The sequence below is a fragment of the Temnothorax longispinosus genome, chromosome 8 (genome assembly GCF_030848805.1).
Source record: "Temnothorax longispinosus isolate EJ_2023e chromosome 8, Tlon_JGU_v1, whole genome shotgun sequence".
Classification (NCBI taxonomy): domain Eukaryota; kingdom Metazoa; phylum Arthropoda; class Insecta; order Hymenoptera; family Formicidae; genus Temnothorax; species Temnothorax longispinosus.
The window spans coordinates 5,522,836-5,540,988 of record NC_092365.1 but is presented as its reverse complement, the minus strand read 5'-3'; the positions used below and the strand labels follow the sequence as shown (position 1 = coordinate 5,540,988).

General features: G+C 36.6%; 1 protein-coding gene across 3 annotated transcripts; it reads left to right on the top strand.

Annotated features, from left to right (window-relative positions):
- The first annotated feature begins 322 nt into the window (after positions 1-322).
- Positions 323-17,778, top strand: LOC139817342 (solute carrier family 41 member 3). 3 transcript variants are annotated; one of them, XM_071785343.1, is made up of 11 exons: positions 323-520; positions 3,344-3,427; positions 5,209-5,457; positions 8,436-8,555; positions 9,370-9,624; positions 11,608-11,900; positions 13,289-13,613; positions 14,552-14,852; positions 15,082-15,287; positions 15,683-15,831; positions 15,916-17,778. In XM_071785343.1, the coding sequence occupies exons 5-11, from the start codon at positions 9,372-9,374 to the stop codon at positions 16,093-16,095; spliced, it is 1,707 nt and encodes a 568-aa protein (XP_071641444.1). In that variant the 5' UTR covers positions 323-520; positions 3,344-3,427; positions 5,209-5,457; positions 8,436-8,555; positions 9,370-9,371; the 3' UTR covers positions 16,096-17,778. The 3 variants fall into 3 exon arrangements, with proteins under 3 accessions (XP_071641444.1, XP_071641445.1, XP_071641446.1); XM_071785344.1 differs by lacking the exons at positions 323-520; positions 3,344-3,427 and having other exon boundaries at positions 5,001-5,444; XM_071785345.1 differs by lacking the exons at positions 323-520; positions 3,344-3,427; positions 5,209-5,457; positions 8,436-8,555; positions 9,370-9,624 and adding an exon at positions 10,883-11,303.
- The last annotated feature ends 375 nt before the right edge of the window (positions 17,779-18,153 follow it).

The window sequence follows — 18,153 nt, the reverse complement described above, 5'->3', positions numbered from 1 at the left end:
AAAAATATTATAAAGTAATCAAAGTTTTAATACTAGAAACCCTAATAAAACTTGATAGACAAATCGTACTAGAATTTCCCATTTAATAATTATTTGAAAAAACTTCCCAGATTTTGTGAATTCAATAATTATTTTAAAAAATTTCCAAGATTTTGTGGAGTATATGTATATTAAAATTCATCAATCGCAAATTCGTGTATTTCTCGAAACGCGAAGCTTGATAATGTTCCGAATGACTCGGAAATTACGATAAACAGCTGAGCTCGCTCGCGGTTTATTATTATTTGCTCACGAATCAATCGGCTCTACAGCACCAGTAAGTGTAATGCCGTCGATCAATGATGACTGGTGATTCGCGCGTTTTGAGTCTCACGCTATCGTGTATTCGGTTTTATTCGGCATGTTACGCGAAAAATTATTCTTCGCGTTGTGCGATGAGCGTGTGAGAGGATGTGTTCTCCAGACGGATATCTGAGTCACCTTGCAATTGTAGCCGAGGATCGATACCGGTGCAGTCCCGGTTAGTGAACTCATTTCTTTAAATAACAGTCGCAGCAAATAAGATTCAACGTGAAAGAAATCTGTTTATCTAAAAATTCTTCCCCGCAATATTTGACAATATCGTTAACGATTGAAAAGATTTGTGATAAGATTCATGAAAGCAACGAGTACACGATTTTATAGATTTCAGATCACGTAGCAACATCATGTCCGTTCACCATTCTTTTATCGCTTTATCGCAATCGATATCTTTTAATAATTAAAATACTAGCACGTTAAATGAAATAGCTTAGCATTCATCGCAAATCGAACGGTTCCGTACGACGGGCACAACGATTAATACAATTAATTGCAAATGTATGCGCATGCGATATTGCTTACTAAATAAGTTCGTGAGGATAGTGATTATAATTTCTAATAGTCAGTCGATAAGTCAATTCATATTCGCTGCATGATGGATTATGTCTATTTCTCGCCGAACGTAGTCTCCAAGAATGTAATTAATAGTAATTATTGAGGGAAATTCCTATTTAATCGGAAAAAGTACTTATTTCGTTACGTATATGCAGATCTTATCTCAAATACTGTATATCCTACAAGCAAAACTACCGTGCATTTATATTACATAATTCCAAACGTTTGCAACGTGTAAACAACTTATCATACTTTTTAATTTGAAAAAAAAGAGTAATATTTTCTTGCAAAATTATACAAAATTAAGCTCTACTAATTCACAGGTAATTTTCATGGGTAATTCATAGATGAAATAATTTTACTATACTCCGTCCAACGAGAGATCATGGTTGATCAAACATAAATAACGATTGGGCACAAAGCCGCAACAAGGTGTTCGTGTTAAATTATTTTTATTTTTAATAGTGTTGGACAATATCTATTAAAAATAAAAATAATTTAACGCGAACACCTTGTTGCGGCTCTACGCCCTATCGTTATTTATGTTTGATCAACCATGATCTCTCGTTGGACGGAGTATAGATATTATTTGCAGGAAAATTTTATTACCTAACATTTTATTACACGGATATATGACAGAAACTAGTGATATTTGATCGACGGATTTTTCCTCGGATTTCCAGAGTTTTTACTAAAATTTATTTTCTTCTGACGTACATGTGTGTGGTTTTCCTCTGAACAGTAATTTCTTATTTCCTCGAGATATGTTTTCTATTAAATTTTTACAGGAAATTGAAACATACGAGGAAACAAAGTTAACTTTTATGATAATAATTAAAATCTATTATTAGAGACCGTATCAATACTGAAGTTATCATTAATACTTTTGATAATATATAGCCTTCACAAAAGATTATTTACGAAAATTATTTACCCCACACTGGAAAATGTTCTTTTTCTAACTGCGTTCCTTGATTCTGGTCAAGCTACATGATTGTCAATCAAAATTGTGAGTCGAAACTCGACAAGTGTAATTGTCATTAATGACCATTCGCGGGCCAAAACGTCACCGTCGCCGGATGACGACACGCGCGTAATCGCAGACGTGTAATTACGCGTGGAGATGATCCACGATCGTCTCTGCGACACGCGGTGTTTCCCCGTTTTTGACTGTTACGAGATAGCCGTGAGTCTTGCATGAAACCTTGCGCTCGCGTGTCCGGTTTGCCGATCGCGTAGCCGACGTCACGGCCGATACAATATTCATGGGACATACACGCGGAAAGTTGGGGCGTATATGTTGATTAACGAGCGAACTTGAAGTTAACGTAAACGTATGTATGCGAAGTGACGTGCTTGTCACGTACCACAACACTCTGACATAGTACTTTTTGGTGATTTATTATTATTTATAGCACGTTTTTATTCACAACTTGTACGTGCCTTTCGCTCAAAACTTTAACGCTCTCGGAAGATCCAAAAATCTTTCGTATAACCAAGGAATTAAACATCTCTTTTAAGAAGATAAAAAGAGATTTTTATCTGAAAGTAATGTTTAAAGAATATTTCTCTTTTAAATTCTTTTTTGGGAACTCTTTTTACTGAAAAAAATTGCAAAATTAATAAAGGTATATCAGATTGAATAGAGTAAAAATACGGCTACCTGCCATGGGTCGAATATGGTAGGTAAAATAATAGAGCACAATAAAGCATACACATACATATACATACACATAATGCTATTATGTTTGTGTTTCAAAAATTGAAAATTAGAAAATTGAAACTGATACATAAAAGACGTATTTTTTGTTCAAAAATTCACTAAACAGCAAAACATGCAGTTTAATGAATTTAAGTCCGCCGACAAAACATGTAGTCCTTTGTCTTCCAATTTCTTTCAAGATTTCCAAATTTCAAAAAATTTTCTGTTATTAATTCTAACTTTAATATTAATATAATTATTAATAACAAGTTTCAATTATTAAAAGTAAACATTTCGTTTCCTTATTTTAATTTCTTGTTAAGATCTGACAAAGAACATATTTTGAGGAAACCAGAATTTATTGTACAAAGAAATATCTATGCGTATACGTCAAAAGAAAAAAAATTACCGTCCTTTTTTCTGGGAATTAAAAAAAATCATCCTTTGTCAATCTTTCAACGTTTTCTTAGAATCTTTCAAACAAACAAGCTTTCTGCTAAATAAGTTTTCTATACACTGTATACACTTCTTTTGTGTGGGTGCTTTTTCCGCCTATTATATCAATTCTTTTAGAAAAGACTTCACAAATGCACTGATTGCTAATATTTTGACTCGTTGTGTCTACGTAAATATGAGTTATTATTACAAAGAATTCCTTCTTCTCAACAAACCAAACTCGATCCCTCTGAACTCTTAAAAGGCTTAGTTCTCTTTCGTCGCTCGTAGCAGCTACATCATCTCAACTAAATCCTCCTTGCAACTTCAGTCTCGCCAAGCGCCGTCGTCGTGAAGTCTTTAGTCAAGCGAGAGGTCAGTATTTCTATTTATTTCGTTCTTTAAAAAATATTAACATCGCGTCGCGTGTGTGAACAGTGCACAAATCGACGCGTGATTCACTCTTCGCGGTGCACTGACGGTCGTCTCGAAGTAAATACCTTAAAACCCGATTAAACGATTCGCCGTGACGCAAACCGTTCGACGTCGCTTACGTCACACTTAAATAATAATCATCAACGCCGTTCGTCGTCGCAGGGTAATAAAAGGTTTACGTGCTCGGCATACGGTATCAACTGCCAATGATAATTGAAGGCACGCGATTCGGGCATGTCAAGCACACAAGTCGTCGACGGACGTTGAAAATCTTTCTTTTAAGAGTTGAAGGTCTGGAACAAGGATCTTCCTATAAAACGTTTTAAAAGGTCAAATACTGCAAAACATAAAAATCTCGTGTACGAATATCCGTATCTTTTGAGAATGAGATTCGTCAACGAAAGGAATACTGATGATGAGCGATTTGCATCAAGTGACTGAGTAATAGTGCGCGATCTAACAATAAATCTTGATATTAAATCTAATTGATTGAACTTCAGATTATTCATTAACGAAGTGGAAAAATGTACGTTTAAATGATCATAATTCATCGGTATTTCCGATACTTTGTTAATAATGTGCCTGATGAGTTTTCAGTTTATTAATAGTGTATAGTAACCAGTTTCCTTCTATTTTCAACTTTCGTTAAATAATGAAATTGCATGCCTTGCGCTTAAAGTTATTGATTGATCTTAAATTCATTATGGAAGAATGACGAGAATTTCATTGAGAAATTACAGTAACATAATATTATTATGTTACTGTATTATTAATGTCGTTACTGTATTTATAATGTATTATTATGTTACTGAATTATTAATGTCGTTTGTGTTAATTTTAAATAATTCTATAAAATATACACCAAATTATTTTTCCGAGAGAGAAATGACTTTAACAAATTTTACGGATAAACTGTCACCGAGATTTGATTGATAGTTTACTTCAAGGATCAATAATCTTTTTAATGCTTTCTACTGTGCAAACATTAACGCGCCATATGTCTCGCAGTGTAAGAAAATCCTATTTAACCCGTTGGCTGCCATAATGACCAACATTGTCCAAACATTTTAAAATACTTGTAAGAAATAAATACTAATACAAAATTTTGGATAACATAAATAGCTGGACAAGAAAGTAAAGTAAAAAGCGCGCTATTTATCACTGTCACATAAAGATAAACTTTAATTATATTACATAATATTTTATCATTATACGCGATAACGAAAGTCCTATGGTGCGCGCGATAAAATACGTAAAAGTCGCGAGCAACGCGTTAAATAATTCATTAGATTAATTTTTCCTCCTTGAAGAGAAAATCCGGATTCCATAGAATTGTGTAAATGCATCTCAACGTAAATCCCGTAATTCTCGATAACATTCCGTTCCTCGGGAACTCGCGGGGCGATCCCCCGCGCCGAAAGTCAGGTGGGGAAATTCGATGAATTTCCGACAGCCGCTCGCGAACCGATCTTTAAGCATACGCGATTTGCCTTAGGATCTGGCTCCCACCTACCCGCGCCGACGAGATAGCGCACGTGCATACGTCGACACGACGAGGTAGACGCACGAGCGCCTGAGTACAAGTAGGAGTACCTACTGACAATCGTGCGGCGGCTTCCTTTTATCAGTCAAGCCGAACCGCGCGCGACAAACGTACGGACACCTCCGTGCGGTCTGAAAATCTAACACGCGGGCACACCGGGGGCCCTTTCTTGTCACAGTGCGCGACACTTAACAACGCTGGAAATCCTAACGGAGTGCTCGAACTTGTGCTCGCGGGCGGCTTCACGTGAGTCTCGCGGAAGAACGCGCGTCAAACTTCCGGACAGCGAGATATTCGCTCGCGAATCGGTACCGGGGCCGTCATCCAGACCGCTGGTACCGTCCTCAAAGTCAACGGAGTCTCTAGGAACGAGGGCTACATCGGTGAACTTCGACACGCTGGCGCAGATTCGATGTGAGCTTTCTACGTAAGTAACAAATCATCTGTATCTGGATAGTCTTTTTTTTATTTTTATCTGCAATTGGTTTAATCCCGAGAGCTTTGTTGTTTGAGTTATCACGAAGTCCGGACAATCAGATAGACGGTTGATCATTGATAAATATAATCGAGAGATGTTCGTGCTTTAATCCTGGAAGGAAATAAACTTAACGCTTGCAAATGTACCCGAAAATCATTATCTGTACAGTAAAAACCGAACAAATGAATTATTTGTGATCACTTTGGTATATAAAGAGAAATATCAGAGAAATTTCTATAAATTTGAAATAAATATAAGACGAGCTAAAGCTGCGTTTCAATATTCACTGCCAGTACTGAAAATCTATAGTTTAGGTCACATACACTACATATTTTCACTATAGATTTTCACTATAGATTTGCGCTGTACAATTTGTGACGCTTTTAAAGTTCTAAAATATCCGAATAGATACAAAAACTAAGTAATTAGTTGCGAAAATTCTTGAAAGCCAGTAAAGATAAAGGAAGTCTAACTTGCAAATTAATATTTAGAGCCTTTTCAAAATGCACATTGTAACTGTATTTTCTTCTGCAATAATGCACCTTGTCTAATAATTAATATTAATGACTTCATGAAGGGACACGACAAAATGGAAAAGCTGCTCGCAAATTTCGAATAACGAATAATTTATGCATAGAATGCGCGTACGAAACGATTATCTCGCGAGATATCGCAATTTTCAGCGCGCAAATTATCTTGAACAAAGTCTAAAGTAGAAAGATATTATTTATCTGTTTATGAATACTGTTTGTTTTTTTGCGAGAGAATGTTATCGAATAAAATTATAATATAGTATATCATATCATAAAAAGCATTTCTTCATTTGTCACGATAATAGTGTGAAGTGACTGATAAATATACGTATTCAATCGAAACGCCTGATCTAGCACAAAATTAAATCACTATTCACAATTATATTAGTATTAAATTTAATTCATATAATTATACGGAAGAAACAGTCGTAATTACATGTATAAAGTTATAATTACAAAAACACACATACATGTTGAAATAAATTATTAATGTAAAATTAGAGGTAGCGATCTATCAAGCTCAATTCAGTGAACACCAATTATTTAAGTTTGTAAATACAATAACGTAATAAGCAATCTATCAAAATTAAGTCAACATTTATTTATTTCGCTTATTAAAATAAATGGCAGATACATAATACAAGGATATAAAGAGTTTTCCCAGATTAATCTACTATTTAATAGTATTAATTATCGTATTTTTTTGTTACCTATTATTTCTGCTGTTTATAATTCATTTCGTAATTTATATTTTATTTACAATTCACTTCGGCCGATCTAACTAGGACTTCTCGATTTTTGCGAGGATCGAAAAACTGCAGAGTGCAGACCCTTTGTAGGCAGACGTAGCAAAAGGTGCACGCGTCCCTTTTTCGCGCACGCACGCGTAATTCAGTTCCCGCGACACGTGCGATCAGATTAAGTTGCGAACGCGAGAGAGCTTCGGTTGCCTCCATCACCCCAAACGTGCGATCAGATTAAGTCGCGACGCTCCCGCTGATTCTGCATATTGCGTTACACACACGAAGTGTCAGGAGCACCGAGTCCGTCGCGCCGCCGCGCCCGCGCCGGTCGGAGCAACGACTTGACCACTCACGGTTATCGCTATCAATTACCGGAGATATACTATTAAGAAATATCAATGATTAAAAGAAAGGTTTATTAAAGGAAAACTACTTCGGCTACTTTAGCCATCAACAAATATCGTCTGATAAGCAATGATGCGTTTAGATAGGTCGAGCGTTGCATAAAAAGACTCCAACAATCTTTCTTTTCTTATCTTATTAAAAGACACGTGTGAGGGAAACGAAATGAATAAAACAAAAGAAATTTGATATATGTGTATACGCAATTTCTTTAAGATTTTTTTATCTGGAGAAATAAATATTGCTGAAGTTAAAATACGTACATTTTTTTAAATTATAATAATTAATCATGTGCGTTTAAATTTCCTGTTTAAGAATCGAAGTTCAAGGATCGTAGACAAGGAAACTTTTGGATTTTTGATTAATGAATAATAAGTGTTACATTGTTATACTTAGCAATCTTATGCGCACGAATATACACAGAATTTTTAAGGCATAAAAAGCAAAATATATATAATTTATAAAAATTACTATTAGGCATTAAATCTCGATAATTAAAAATGTCAATATTTATTTATTCTATCTTATCGCATGTTAGTCATTATTTACCTACTCTTATTACAGGATTCTTAACTTAACGGCGTTCAAATTTCGTGCCTAATAGTTTCAACAGGTAGAAATATGCGATAAACCTGATGCAGCTATTTTTACGGACGACTCATAACTCATATTGTGCAAGCACACGAAGTAAAACCGTTAGTCATGATTAGGTATCGATTGCTTCTGTCTGGCGGACGTTCTCGTTGGTTACGAATTACGCGTCCGGCGTCGGCAAACGATTAGGTTTATATTGAACTATCGATTTTATACGCCTGCGGCGAGTTCCGCGGCGAGCGCGCGCGCGCGCGGCGAGTTCTCGGGTTTCCGCGCTCTCAAAAAACGCGGATCGGATTCAAGCTCGAAAATCTCACGATGTCTAATTCATTACATTCCGAAGAAATACGCGTGCGAACGATGCGCTTGCGTAATCGCGGCGAGCCTCGAATTTCTGATCTCCGTTTCTCCTATCTTCGCACTTTTGCACCCCCGCCGTTAATCGGTTCTTTTTTTCCTTTCCTCTCTCTCTCTGATAAGCGCGATGGTCTCGACTAGATATGTAATTGCGGTGGCTTCGATAGTCACGATAACGATATTATAAATCGCTAATACACGAGTTTTCGCGCACAAATTAATTTGATTACCCGACTACTGTAATATGGCAAACAGTTTTCCAAATATCCTGAATGATCTATAAATTGGGTATTTTCAGTTTTTGTAGGTCGAAGATCGCGGAAACAGGCCGATCCGACGTGAGATTGTCGCAGGTTGATCCTAAGATCAACCTCTGCCGAACGGACTATTACAACACCGTAGGCCAGCAGCGAATTCGGTATGTATATATATATATAGATATTGAGTTTCATTCTCTGTAATATGCATGAAGAAAAGGAATCACACCGAGAAATCTTTGGAGAACTCCAAAATTTAATCGCATAAAATCACGCGTTGTTTTACCTCGTTTTTGCAATTATAAAAATTACAAATTGGACCGTGATTTTTTGCACGTCGTAATACTTGTTTTCTTATTCTAATACATCGATAAATAGAGTTTCTTTAAATGTATCTTTTTTAGACTTTAAATATGACTTCTATTCACGATCGAGTTAATTTTCATGTTTCCTGGTTTCGCAGTTTTACATATTCATCGAAAGGTAAATGAAATGACAAGTGGACACTTGCGATAAAAAAAGAGATAGAAGTCATATTTAAAGTCTAAAAAAAGATACATTTAAAGGAACTCTATTTATCGATGTATTAGAATAAGAAAACAAGCGTTACGACGTGCAAATATCACGGTCCAATCTGTAATCTTTATAATTACAGTTTTATATTTGTAATAAAACTGTATTATTTTAACTCTATAATTGTAAATTATTACATATACAATGCATTAATTTCCATCAATGTTATAATCAATTATTATAATCCGTCAAAGCTCTACTACATTATTATAATCTGTTAACTACGTCAATTTTCAAGTTTTATTATAACTTAATAATAATTAAATTACCTGCCTTTTCGGAAACCGTTACGTTTCTCTGTTTGTACGATTCGTTCCAAACATTAAATCTGGGATATATTGCGAAGATCTCGAATAAAGATCGGAATGAGGCATCCGCTTAATTGAATCCTTTGTCTTTCAGATATGGTCGCTTTTCGGGACTCGGAGATTGATCCGACGTCGAAGAACGGCACTGGTCTCACGTCGAAAGACAGCAACGGGAACAACGATGACAGGGCGAACGACATTGGAAGAGTCAGGGACGAAGCTTTCACTATACGCGCAACGAACGGTATGGACAACTATGCGCTGAATTTCGACAATATCGAAAAGATCAATGACAAGAAGCTGAGCGTGGACATTAACCCGGAGCCTGTCTTCGTGAAGAAAGTCGCCGGTAAGGAAAGTCGCGTGATCAACGCGGTCGAACTCGAGTGTGCGCGCACCCGAACGTCGCGCGCGTGACCATGTTTATGCGATTAAATGATTAAATGCTAATTCCGAAAGTCTTGCGCGACATTAACTAAGAAAGATAAAAAAAAACTGTTGAAAGGTGTGCATAGCAAGTGTTCGGCTTAAACGTCGTAAATCGTTGCTCAGAGTATCATAAATATCTTACGGTACATAAATTTTTACGTCAATAATGGTATCGATCGGTTTCGATCGCCGCAAACGAAGATAAAGACTGCATCCGCATTCGCGGCATTGAAGTTCGAATTTATTTGAATAGAATTATAAAACACAGAGTTTCGATTTCTCATGAGGCGTGCGCTCGAAGCTTTTCATTCCGCGCGAAAAGTACGATTAGCGACGAAAAACCAAGGAACAAGTTCAACGGAAAAGTAAATATTATTGAAGCAATACAACCTAATGTGAATTTCGTTGTAAAGCTGGATGCACAATGCTAAAGCGATAGCGACAAAATTACCGACAAGGCTACAGCATTGATACACGGCGTCCAATAGGTTGAAAATTTTGTCGCTATTGCTATCGCTATCACTTAGCATTGTGCAAAGGCCTTATAAGGCGGACAATTTCGTGTACTTGAAACTTGATATTTACTTATCAACTCCTACGTGGTGATTTCCTCGTTATTGTTACTTTTTATCTTCTTGTTGTTCGTAGCGTAAATTATTTTAGCAATTAAAAATGTTTAGTCACCAAATAGGCTGTAACCTTCGACTAAAAATAATAGTTACATATATTCAGACGCGCCAGCGTGAAAATTACATGAATATTGCGTGTATTTATCTAACACGACAAACTTTCGTAGTAAATAATAGTGGAATAGTAATTATGTCGCAGGAATTTTGAGTAATTTTTTTTTGCAAAATACTTAAAGAATCTATTAAAAAACCGGGATATTACAAAATGAATATAAAGATTACACAATCTTACTAGTGATTGTGAAAAATCCTAGGTTCTGTCAATGAAATTGAGTTGAAATTTTTATTAATTTATATTTACAAATTATATTTATATATTTATAATTTTTATTTATTCCACAATATCCCAGTTTTTTGTAAATTTCTTAGCAATTTTGCAAAAAAAAAAAAAAAAAAAAAAATCCCTGCGAATCTACGAAAGAATTTTCTCAATAAAATATATTTACGCTATAATATATTGCCATTTGATAAAGCAAAATTTACGCGGTGTTATTTAGAGCCAGACAAATTCCGACAGCACAATCGACGGACGGCATCATTGCTCGTTTGTATCTCTTCGCATCACGAATCTCATGTTTACTTCGCACCTACAGGAAGCGAACGAAGTAAATCGTCATCGCGATGTGACAAATCGCTCGCGAGTATGGTGGAAAAAATAATTGCGACGCATAATGGTGATTACAACGATTACAACGCGAAGTAACTCACCGATGATTTTTATCCGTTGACCGTCGCACGACCGTCGTAATTCCGGGTACCGCATAAACTTGCGCCAGTTTATAATGTCGACGCGGACAGAAGACGCGTTCAGTAATCGCCTCGCGCCGTTTACGTGCCTTTGCGGAGCGCGAGTTTGTTTACACGAGAATGACGACGCGCGGAAATGTTGACGGCCACCAGGGGACCGATCGTCAGTGAGCCTTTCTTCTCTCTTTAAATCTCATGTAAAATCAACTCAAGAGCGGGGTCTTAATTACACGAGTTAATTACAGTTCAGAAAAGAGTTATACGATGTCAGCTTATAAATCCTCATTTTTAGAGAAAAAATATACAAACGACTCCTAATTCTTGTAGCCGGTAATTACCGTGCCCGAACGAAGCGACAAATTACTTGATCGTATCTCTCAATTTTAGCACGGTCATTATTTAGGATACTCATTGCGAACTGTCCGTTGAGCGGGATTTTACTTAACATGTAACCGATGCGTCGACAGCCGGCTTGAAGACATCCGGCGGTGACAAGGTGGACAAGAAAGACACGCCCGGCGGAGTAAACGGGAATGGATCTCTCTCCAGCGGCAGTTCCATTGTCACAATTTCGTCGAACGCCGTCTTGGATCCCGATGAGGAAGGATCCAAACGTCGTAAGGATCCAAACGTTCCGATCCACGGCGGAAAGGACATTAGAAATGAAAAATGGTACCACACGCTCATGCAAGTGTCGATACCCTTCTTCATCGCTGGTATGGGTACCATCGGCGCCGGTCGTGTCCTCACCACCGCGAAGGTAAGGACCTCTCTTCAAAGAAGACGCCACATTGGCCGGTATTCATAGTCTTCAAGATCGTCTTAAGTAATGTCTTAAGACGCTAATACGGCTCTGTGATTGGTTCATGACATCTTAAGATTGAACTTAAGACGGTCTTAAATAACTATGAATACCAGCTATTGTGGAGGAAAAACTCGGATATCACAATCCAATCGTCCATTCTTATTTCTTTCTCCTTTTCATTTTTTTCCCGCATTACCCTTTTAAAGAAGTGTTGAAACTTGGATATCACAATTGCCCCCCACCCCTCATTCTCATTTCTTTCATCTTTTCATCTTTTTCCTGCGTTATCCTTTCATAGAGGTATATTTGTTCCGAGATAGAAGAATGATCTACTTCTACTGTTATCAGAAACGGTGTCGAAATTGATGCGCTCTTCAATATTTTCCGATACATTTTATCGATCGTACGGCGACGTAGGATATACATACGGTGTCGTTCTTAACACTCGCGCGATTACATAAGCACTTTGAATGGCGTTCACATTTTTAATACCGCGACCTCATGTAGATTCCAAACGGAGATTACAGGTGCATTTCATCGAGGAATTTATCCGCAATCATTCGATTAGCTGAGAACAAAATAATCAAATCTTATCGCGGGTTTACATATATAATAGCTTGAAGCATCTTGAAACGAGCGGTTACGACGAGTCAACTCATCAACAATACGTGTGTATCATGATAAGAATAAGCAACGCATTAATTGTATGCTGCACATCTTAAACACTTGCACTTCTAAATTACCTCTTTCTTAATGCAAACTAAAACCACTGCCTTTGGCCTTTGCCATACTTTATAGTCGACAAGTTTTTTTGTAAAGAAATAATAATTTTTTTTAGATTCTACAGGTCAAGAAGCAAAATTAAAGATATTATGTACGTACTTATATAACAAAAAAGAAAAAATTTTTTATTGATTGAAAAATGAAAATGTAATAATAATAATTACACCGAATAAGTAACTCTTCGCCAGTAAATAATTAAACCTAATTAACAGTAAAGACTTTTTAATCGAGCTAACTGGCTAATAATAATTTCGTAGGGCATATAAAAAACAAACGGTGGATTTGACCTGCGGATCGTAGTTCGCCAAGATATCATATCTAAAAAATATAGTAAATAATAAAATAGAATTAATCAGCATAATAATAATAATTAAGTAAAATTAACAATAAATAAATAACCCTCTGTATAATCTTATTATGATGCATGTAATATCAACGCGCCCAGCATTCTTCGATCTGTTCTTCGTTTTTACATGGCAATTATAATAATGATAAATTTACCTCGTATAAAATATCGCTTCACACACACTATATTCTAATCTCGACGTATTCGATTTCAGAACATGCCCGCTTTCGTAGAAGTCCCCCAACTGCTGATCCTGACGACGTCGCTGCAGGGTTTAAAGGGTAATCTCGATATGTGTCTGGCATCGCGGCTGAGCACCCAAGCGAATTTAGGTAACATGAACAGTCGGCGGGAGATCGTCAAGATGATCGTCGGGAACATTGCCCTGGTGCAGATCCAGGCAATCGTCGCGGCCGTCTGCCTGTCGTTGTTCGGCATGGGGGTAGGCGGGATCAACGGGAACGGCTTCGAGTGGAATCACGCGTTGATGCTGGCGGTCTCGTGCATGTGCACGGCGACCAGTTCCTGCTTTATCTTGGGTAAGCCATCCTCTCGCCGGCCGGCATGCTCATTAAGCCGATTAACGCATACCTTTTACGCGCTAATCTCCCACGAATCGACACTCCTTTGAAGTGTAACTATCCGTCGTTTATTGCTGAATGCTAATTCAGCATTAGCAACGACTGCTATCGCTGCTTGCGACTCCAATCGTGCATTATATTAATAGACATTATCTTCTTTAGCCACGTTAGCAGATCATAAATGATACAGATATGCTCGATAGTAGATAATGCTTTTTTTATGCACGTGTTTCATTTATCTACATTTCTTTTTTACCGGGGATCTTTTTTTGCCGTTGCTGAAACTTTTCCGTTCGAACGCTCTTGATGAAAATATTACTCGATATTACACGCATTTTGCATACATACATTATCGCGTTCTGAATTCTTGATTTATGTTACCCATTGTCAATATTTCACATTTCATTCTTCTGTTCGCAATATTCTAATGAATTCGATTGAAATGATTATTGATTAAAATAATATGTATCTTTAATCATTTCTAGTATACGAAATGAGTCTCATATTTCATTAGCATGCAGATTGTCAGATTATTTAATCATGTTATCGATCATATAATCGTTAAATATATTATTATTATAACAAATAGTTTCGTTAATCTATTGTAAGAACAGTTTATTATTCTCTTTCTTCTTTCTTTCTCTCTTTCTTTATATAATATTATTAATATTTGTTGCAAACTAAATTTTTAAAACTAGAGAATTTTTTTCATTTTATTATATTCTTTTATATTATATTTTTCATATTCTTTTATTATTTTTCTTTCTTTTTCTAACTCCTAAACTGTTAAATTTGACATTTAGTATGCATCCTCCTTTAAATTCTTTTTTATTATGTAGTACGTACTTTAATAGGCGGAATTTTAAATTGTCGGCAAAATTATCTTTTCTCCATAGACTTCGTCTTGATCGCTGTGATCATGATATCCTATCGATTCAAGATGAACCCGGACAATCTGGCGACTCCGCTGGCCGCGTCTATCGGCGACGTCGTGTCCATCAGTATTCTCTCCTTCGTCGCATCGGAATTTTACAATAGGCTGGTATTCAACCAAGTATGGGTCCTGTACGTCGTTATCGGATTGTTTATAGTGGTTCTTCTGCCGATTTGGATCTTAATCGTGCTGAAGAACAAGTATACGAGAACCGTATTGAGGTCCGGTTGGGTTCCCATTCTGTCCGCCCTCCTGATCAGTGGGTTAGTAATCAAAATAATATTTGAAGCTTTACAGTTTTCCGAGGAATTTTATCCGAGTTGTTTGTTCACGAATATTTGAGTCAATCTCTTTCTTACGCAATTATGTTATTAATATATTATTAATTTTTATTTTTTTAACTCACCATGTCGACTAATTAATTATAATTTGAGACTTTTATCGCATAATTGTATTTTCAGTTTATTCATTTATTTCTGTTCTTATTTTTAGCGGAGGAGGTTTAGTACTTGAGAGATCGATCGACTCTTTTAAAGGATCCGAAGTCTTTCAACCGGTAATTAACGGAATTGGCGGCAACTTGGTATCGGTGCAAGCGTCTCGAATGTCAACCATGTTGCACCAGTCTGCTATCATGGGAATTTTGCCGTCGTACGGCAAAATTTGGGTGTTTCCGTGGACCGCGCTCTTAGTAGGAAGTACGTATAATTCCAATTTTTCAACTTAATTATCTCACAATTAGACATATCTGTAATCTGTAATCCCGTATCTAATAAATTACAATAAATTTTCTCATCTTGTCTACGTACATTGATTTTTCTCGTTTAGCTGTAGTAAAAAGATCAGCAAAGGGTCAGGTAATAAACATTTTAGGCTTTGCGGATGGGAGACAAAATCGAGGATATTGTGTAATACTTATGTAACAAAAGAAAACTAAATTTTAATTGATGTGATTTATAACATAATAATAATAATTATTATTGTATATTAGAGAACCGTAATTTGCCGATTTTTAGATTTCTAGAGAAAAAAACACATTTTAATACTTATAGAATATACTCGATATCTGAAGATCTTTTTTTTTTACAAACAGCGCCGTATGCCAAGACCGCGAGGTTGCTCCTCTCTATGGCGGTCCCTGGTCAATTGATCTTCGTCTTCATCGCCGACGCTTTAAATCCGGGCGATTGCAAGTTACACACCTACTTCGTAATCTCTTATCTAGTTGTTTCCTTAATACAAGTAAGTCCACGAAATTATAAATTGTCCTGCTTTGATTTTGAACCGCGAAACAATAAGCCATAACGAAAATTTTCTTTTCTCCAGGTGATGATTCTGTTGTACGTCGCGCACATAATTATCCACGCAATGTGGAGGTTCAAAATCGATCCCGACAACTCGGCGATCCCCTACTTGACGGCACTAGGTGATCTGAGCGGATCGCTACTTCTGGCGGCAGCTTTCGCCGTTATATACGCGATAAACCAACCATACTGCTTCGACTAAGCGAAACGGAAATCTGAGATAGAATTACAATCATCGCACGCATACAATCACACACATATAGCGTGGAGAACTTTTAACAATTCCTGATTTTCTTATTACGGGATAAGAGAATTGGATGCTTCGCGCTGTCAAAACAATTTGAACGTCTTGCTTCATCGTGGGCGTTAGTTGCTTTCCATTTACATCAAAACTCAGATAATTCTCACTTGTGACGTCATAACTCAGTTAAATGCACGTTCTTTTTGCATGCTGGTAAGTGAGATTCAACTGAGTTTTTATTCACAATCGAGACCATGTGCTTTAATGAATCTAATAAACTCACATTAAAAGTAAGGCTATGGACCTATATTATTATACGATAACTTTACCATAAGCAGGTAAATACAAAATGACATGTCTTACCTGAGTATGAAATACTCACATAACTGAGTGACTCGCAGATCACTTGAGTGTAAATGGAAAGCAACTGTTACATAACTCGAAGTGACTCGCGAAACCGAACGAGATATGTCGACAAAAATAATGCCAAGAAGCGAGACATAATGAGGAAAATACTCAGATCACACATACATACATTTGTTAACTATAATTTTGAAAGATAGTTGTTAGTTTCTGCAAACGTGTGACCGGCTGTGAACTACAAGTGTGGTGATTACAAAGCAGCATGATGATTAGCAGTTCTAGCACGTATTTCACGTTTCTTTTTTCCACCAAACGTGTCACGAACCATTTACAAATAAATAGGAGCCTAGTCAATTTAGTAGCAAACAATACGTATATGTTTGAAAGGTATCTGAAAGATGTTTTAATTTGTCAAAATTCCATCAGTCGCCCGCGAGACGTCTTTCAGCGTTTTAGAAGACTTGTAAATAGCTGCATCGTCTTGACGAAGAATACTCGTCGCGACACGAAATGAGCTAATGGCATCGCGACGTGTTCGAACTTGCGATAGCGTGTTTTAACTTATAGCAATCATTGTTTATAAAACCGTGGCCGTGAAGAAACGGAGCCACGAGAAAAGCGAGCGAGCCGAATGTCAGGAATTCCTGTATATATTTCTTTTTCATCTTGAAAGTTGCGAGACACCTAAAGCGTTCATCCTAAGGAAACGTACCACGGCGAATGGGACCACCATTTAATTGCGCAATCGTATAATTACGGCGCAATTGCAACTCAACTACAGCAACGACATTAAAGCAAGCGTTGTCGCTCCCCGCCGCAGCCTTACGCATACACCTTATTTAATTACGCAACGCGGTCTCCGGGACACGCCTTACGTAATACTCAGACAATGCCAAGTAATTAATCTGCGTCGATTATTTCTCTTTGAAGATACCAAGGAATTCGCATTTCGAGCGTCCACACACAGCACGTTGAATTGTGGTGAAAATGCTCCACACCACTGTGACAGAATTTTTATTAAAATTATACTTTAATATTTTGAAATTTATTAAGAATTTAATAGCCTAAAATTTATTACGGAGATTTAACATAGTATTAACAAACTTGTTATAAAAGCATAGTGCAGCTAGAGTGCAACGTGCCAAAATTTGTACAAAAACTTAAATCGCTCACGAAGAATTGTTCGAACCATTTATAAAAATTTTTAAGAATAAATTATTTTGAAATGCAATTGTATTTGTATCTGAAATATTTAAATATATTTTTATTGTATATATTTCATTCGTGTTTTAGATTATTTTAATTATTGCAACATTTAATCATGAAAATTAACATTTACACTAATTAGTATTAATCTTACATTAGCATGATAGATATTCGAAATTATAATCTAAAAGGATAAAGCTCAGAATAATTTTAGACAAGAAAACAATATAAATAAGCTGAATCCAAATTTATATGATAAAAGTTTTTATTTTTACGCTACGTGTCCTACAAGCGGAGATATTGCGATGCAAAGTGTATGGTCATATTATCAACCCAGCGGGTAAATCCATTCGAGTCGATCGATATATCGATATATGTACGTGTGCGTATTGCGCTCGATCAGTGCAGTCAGTGCCACGCCTTGCTACGGTCTGTAGTGCGTTCAGCGCG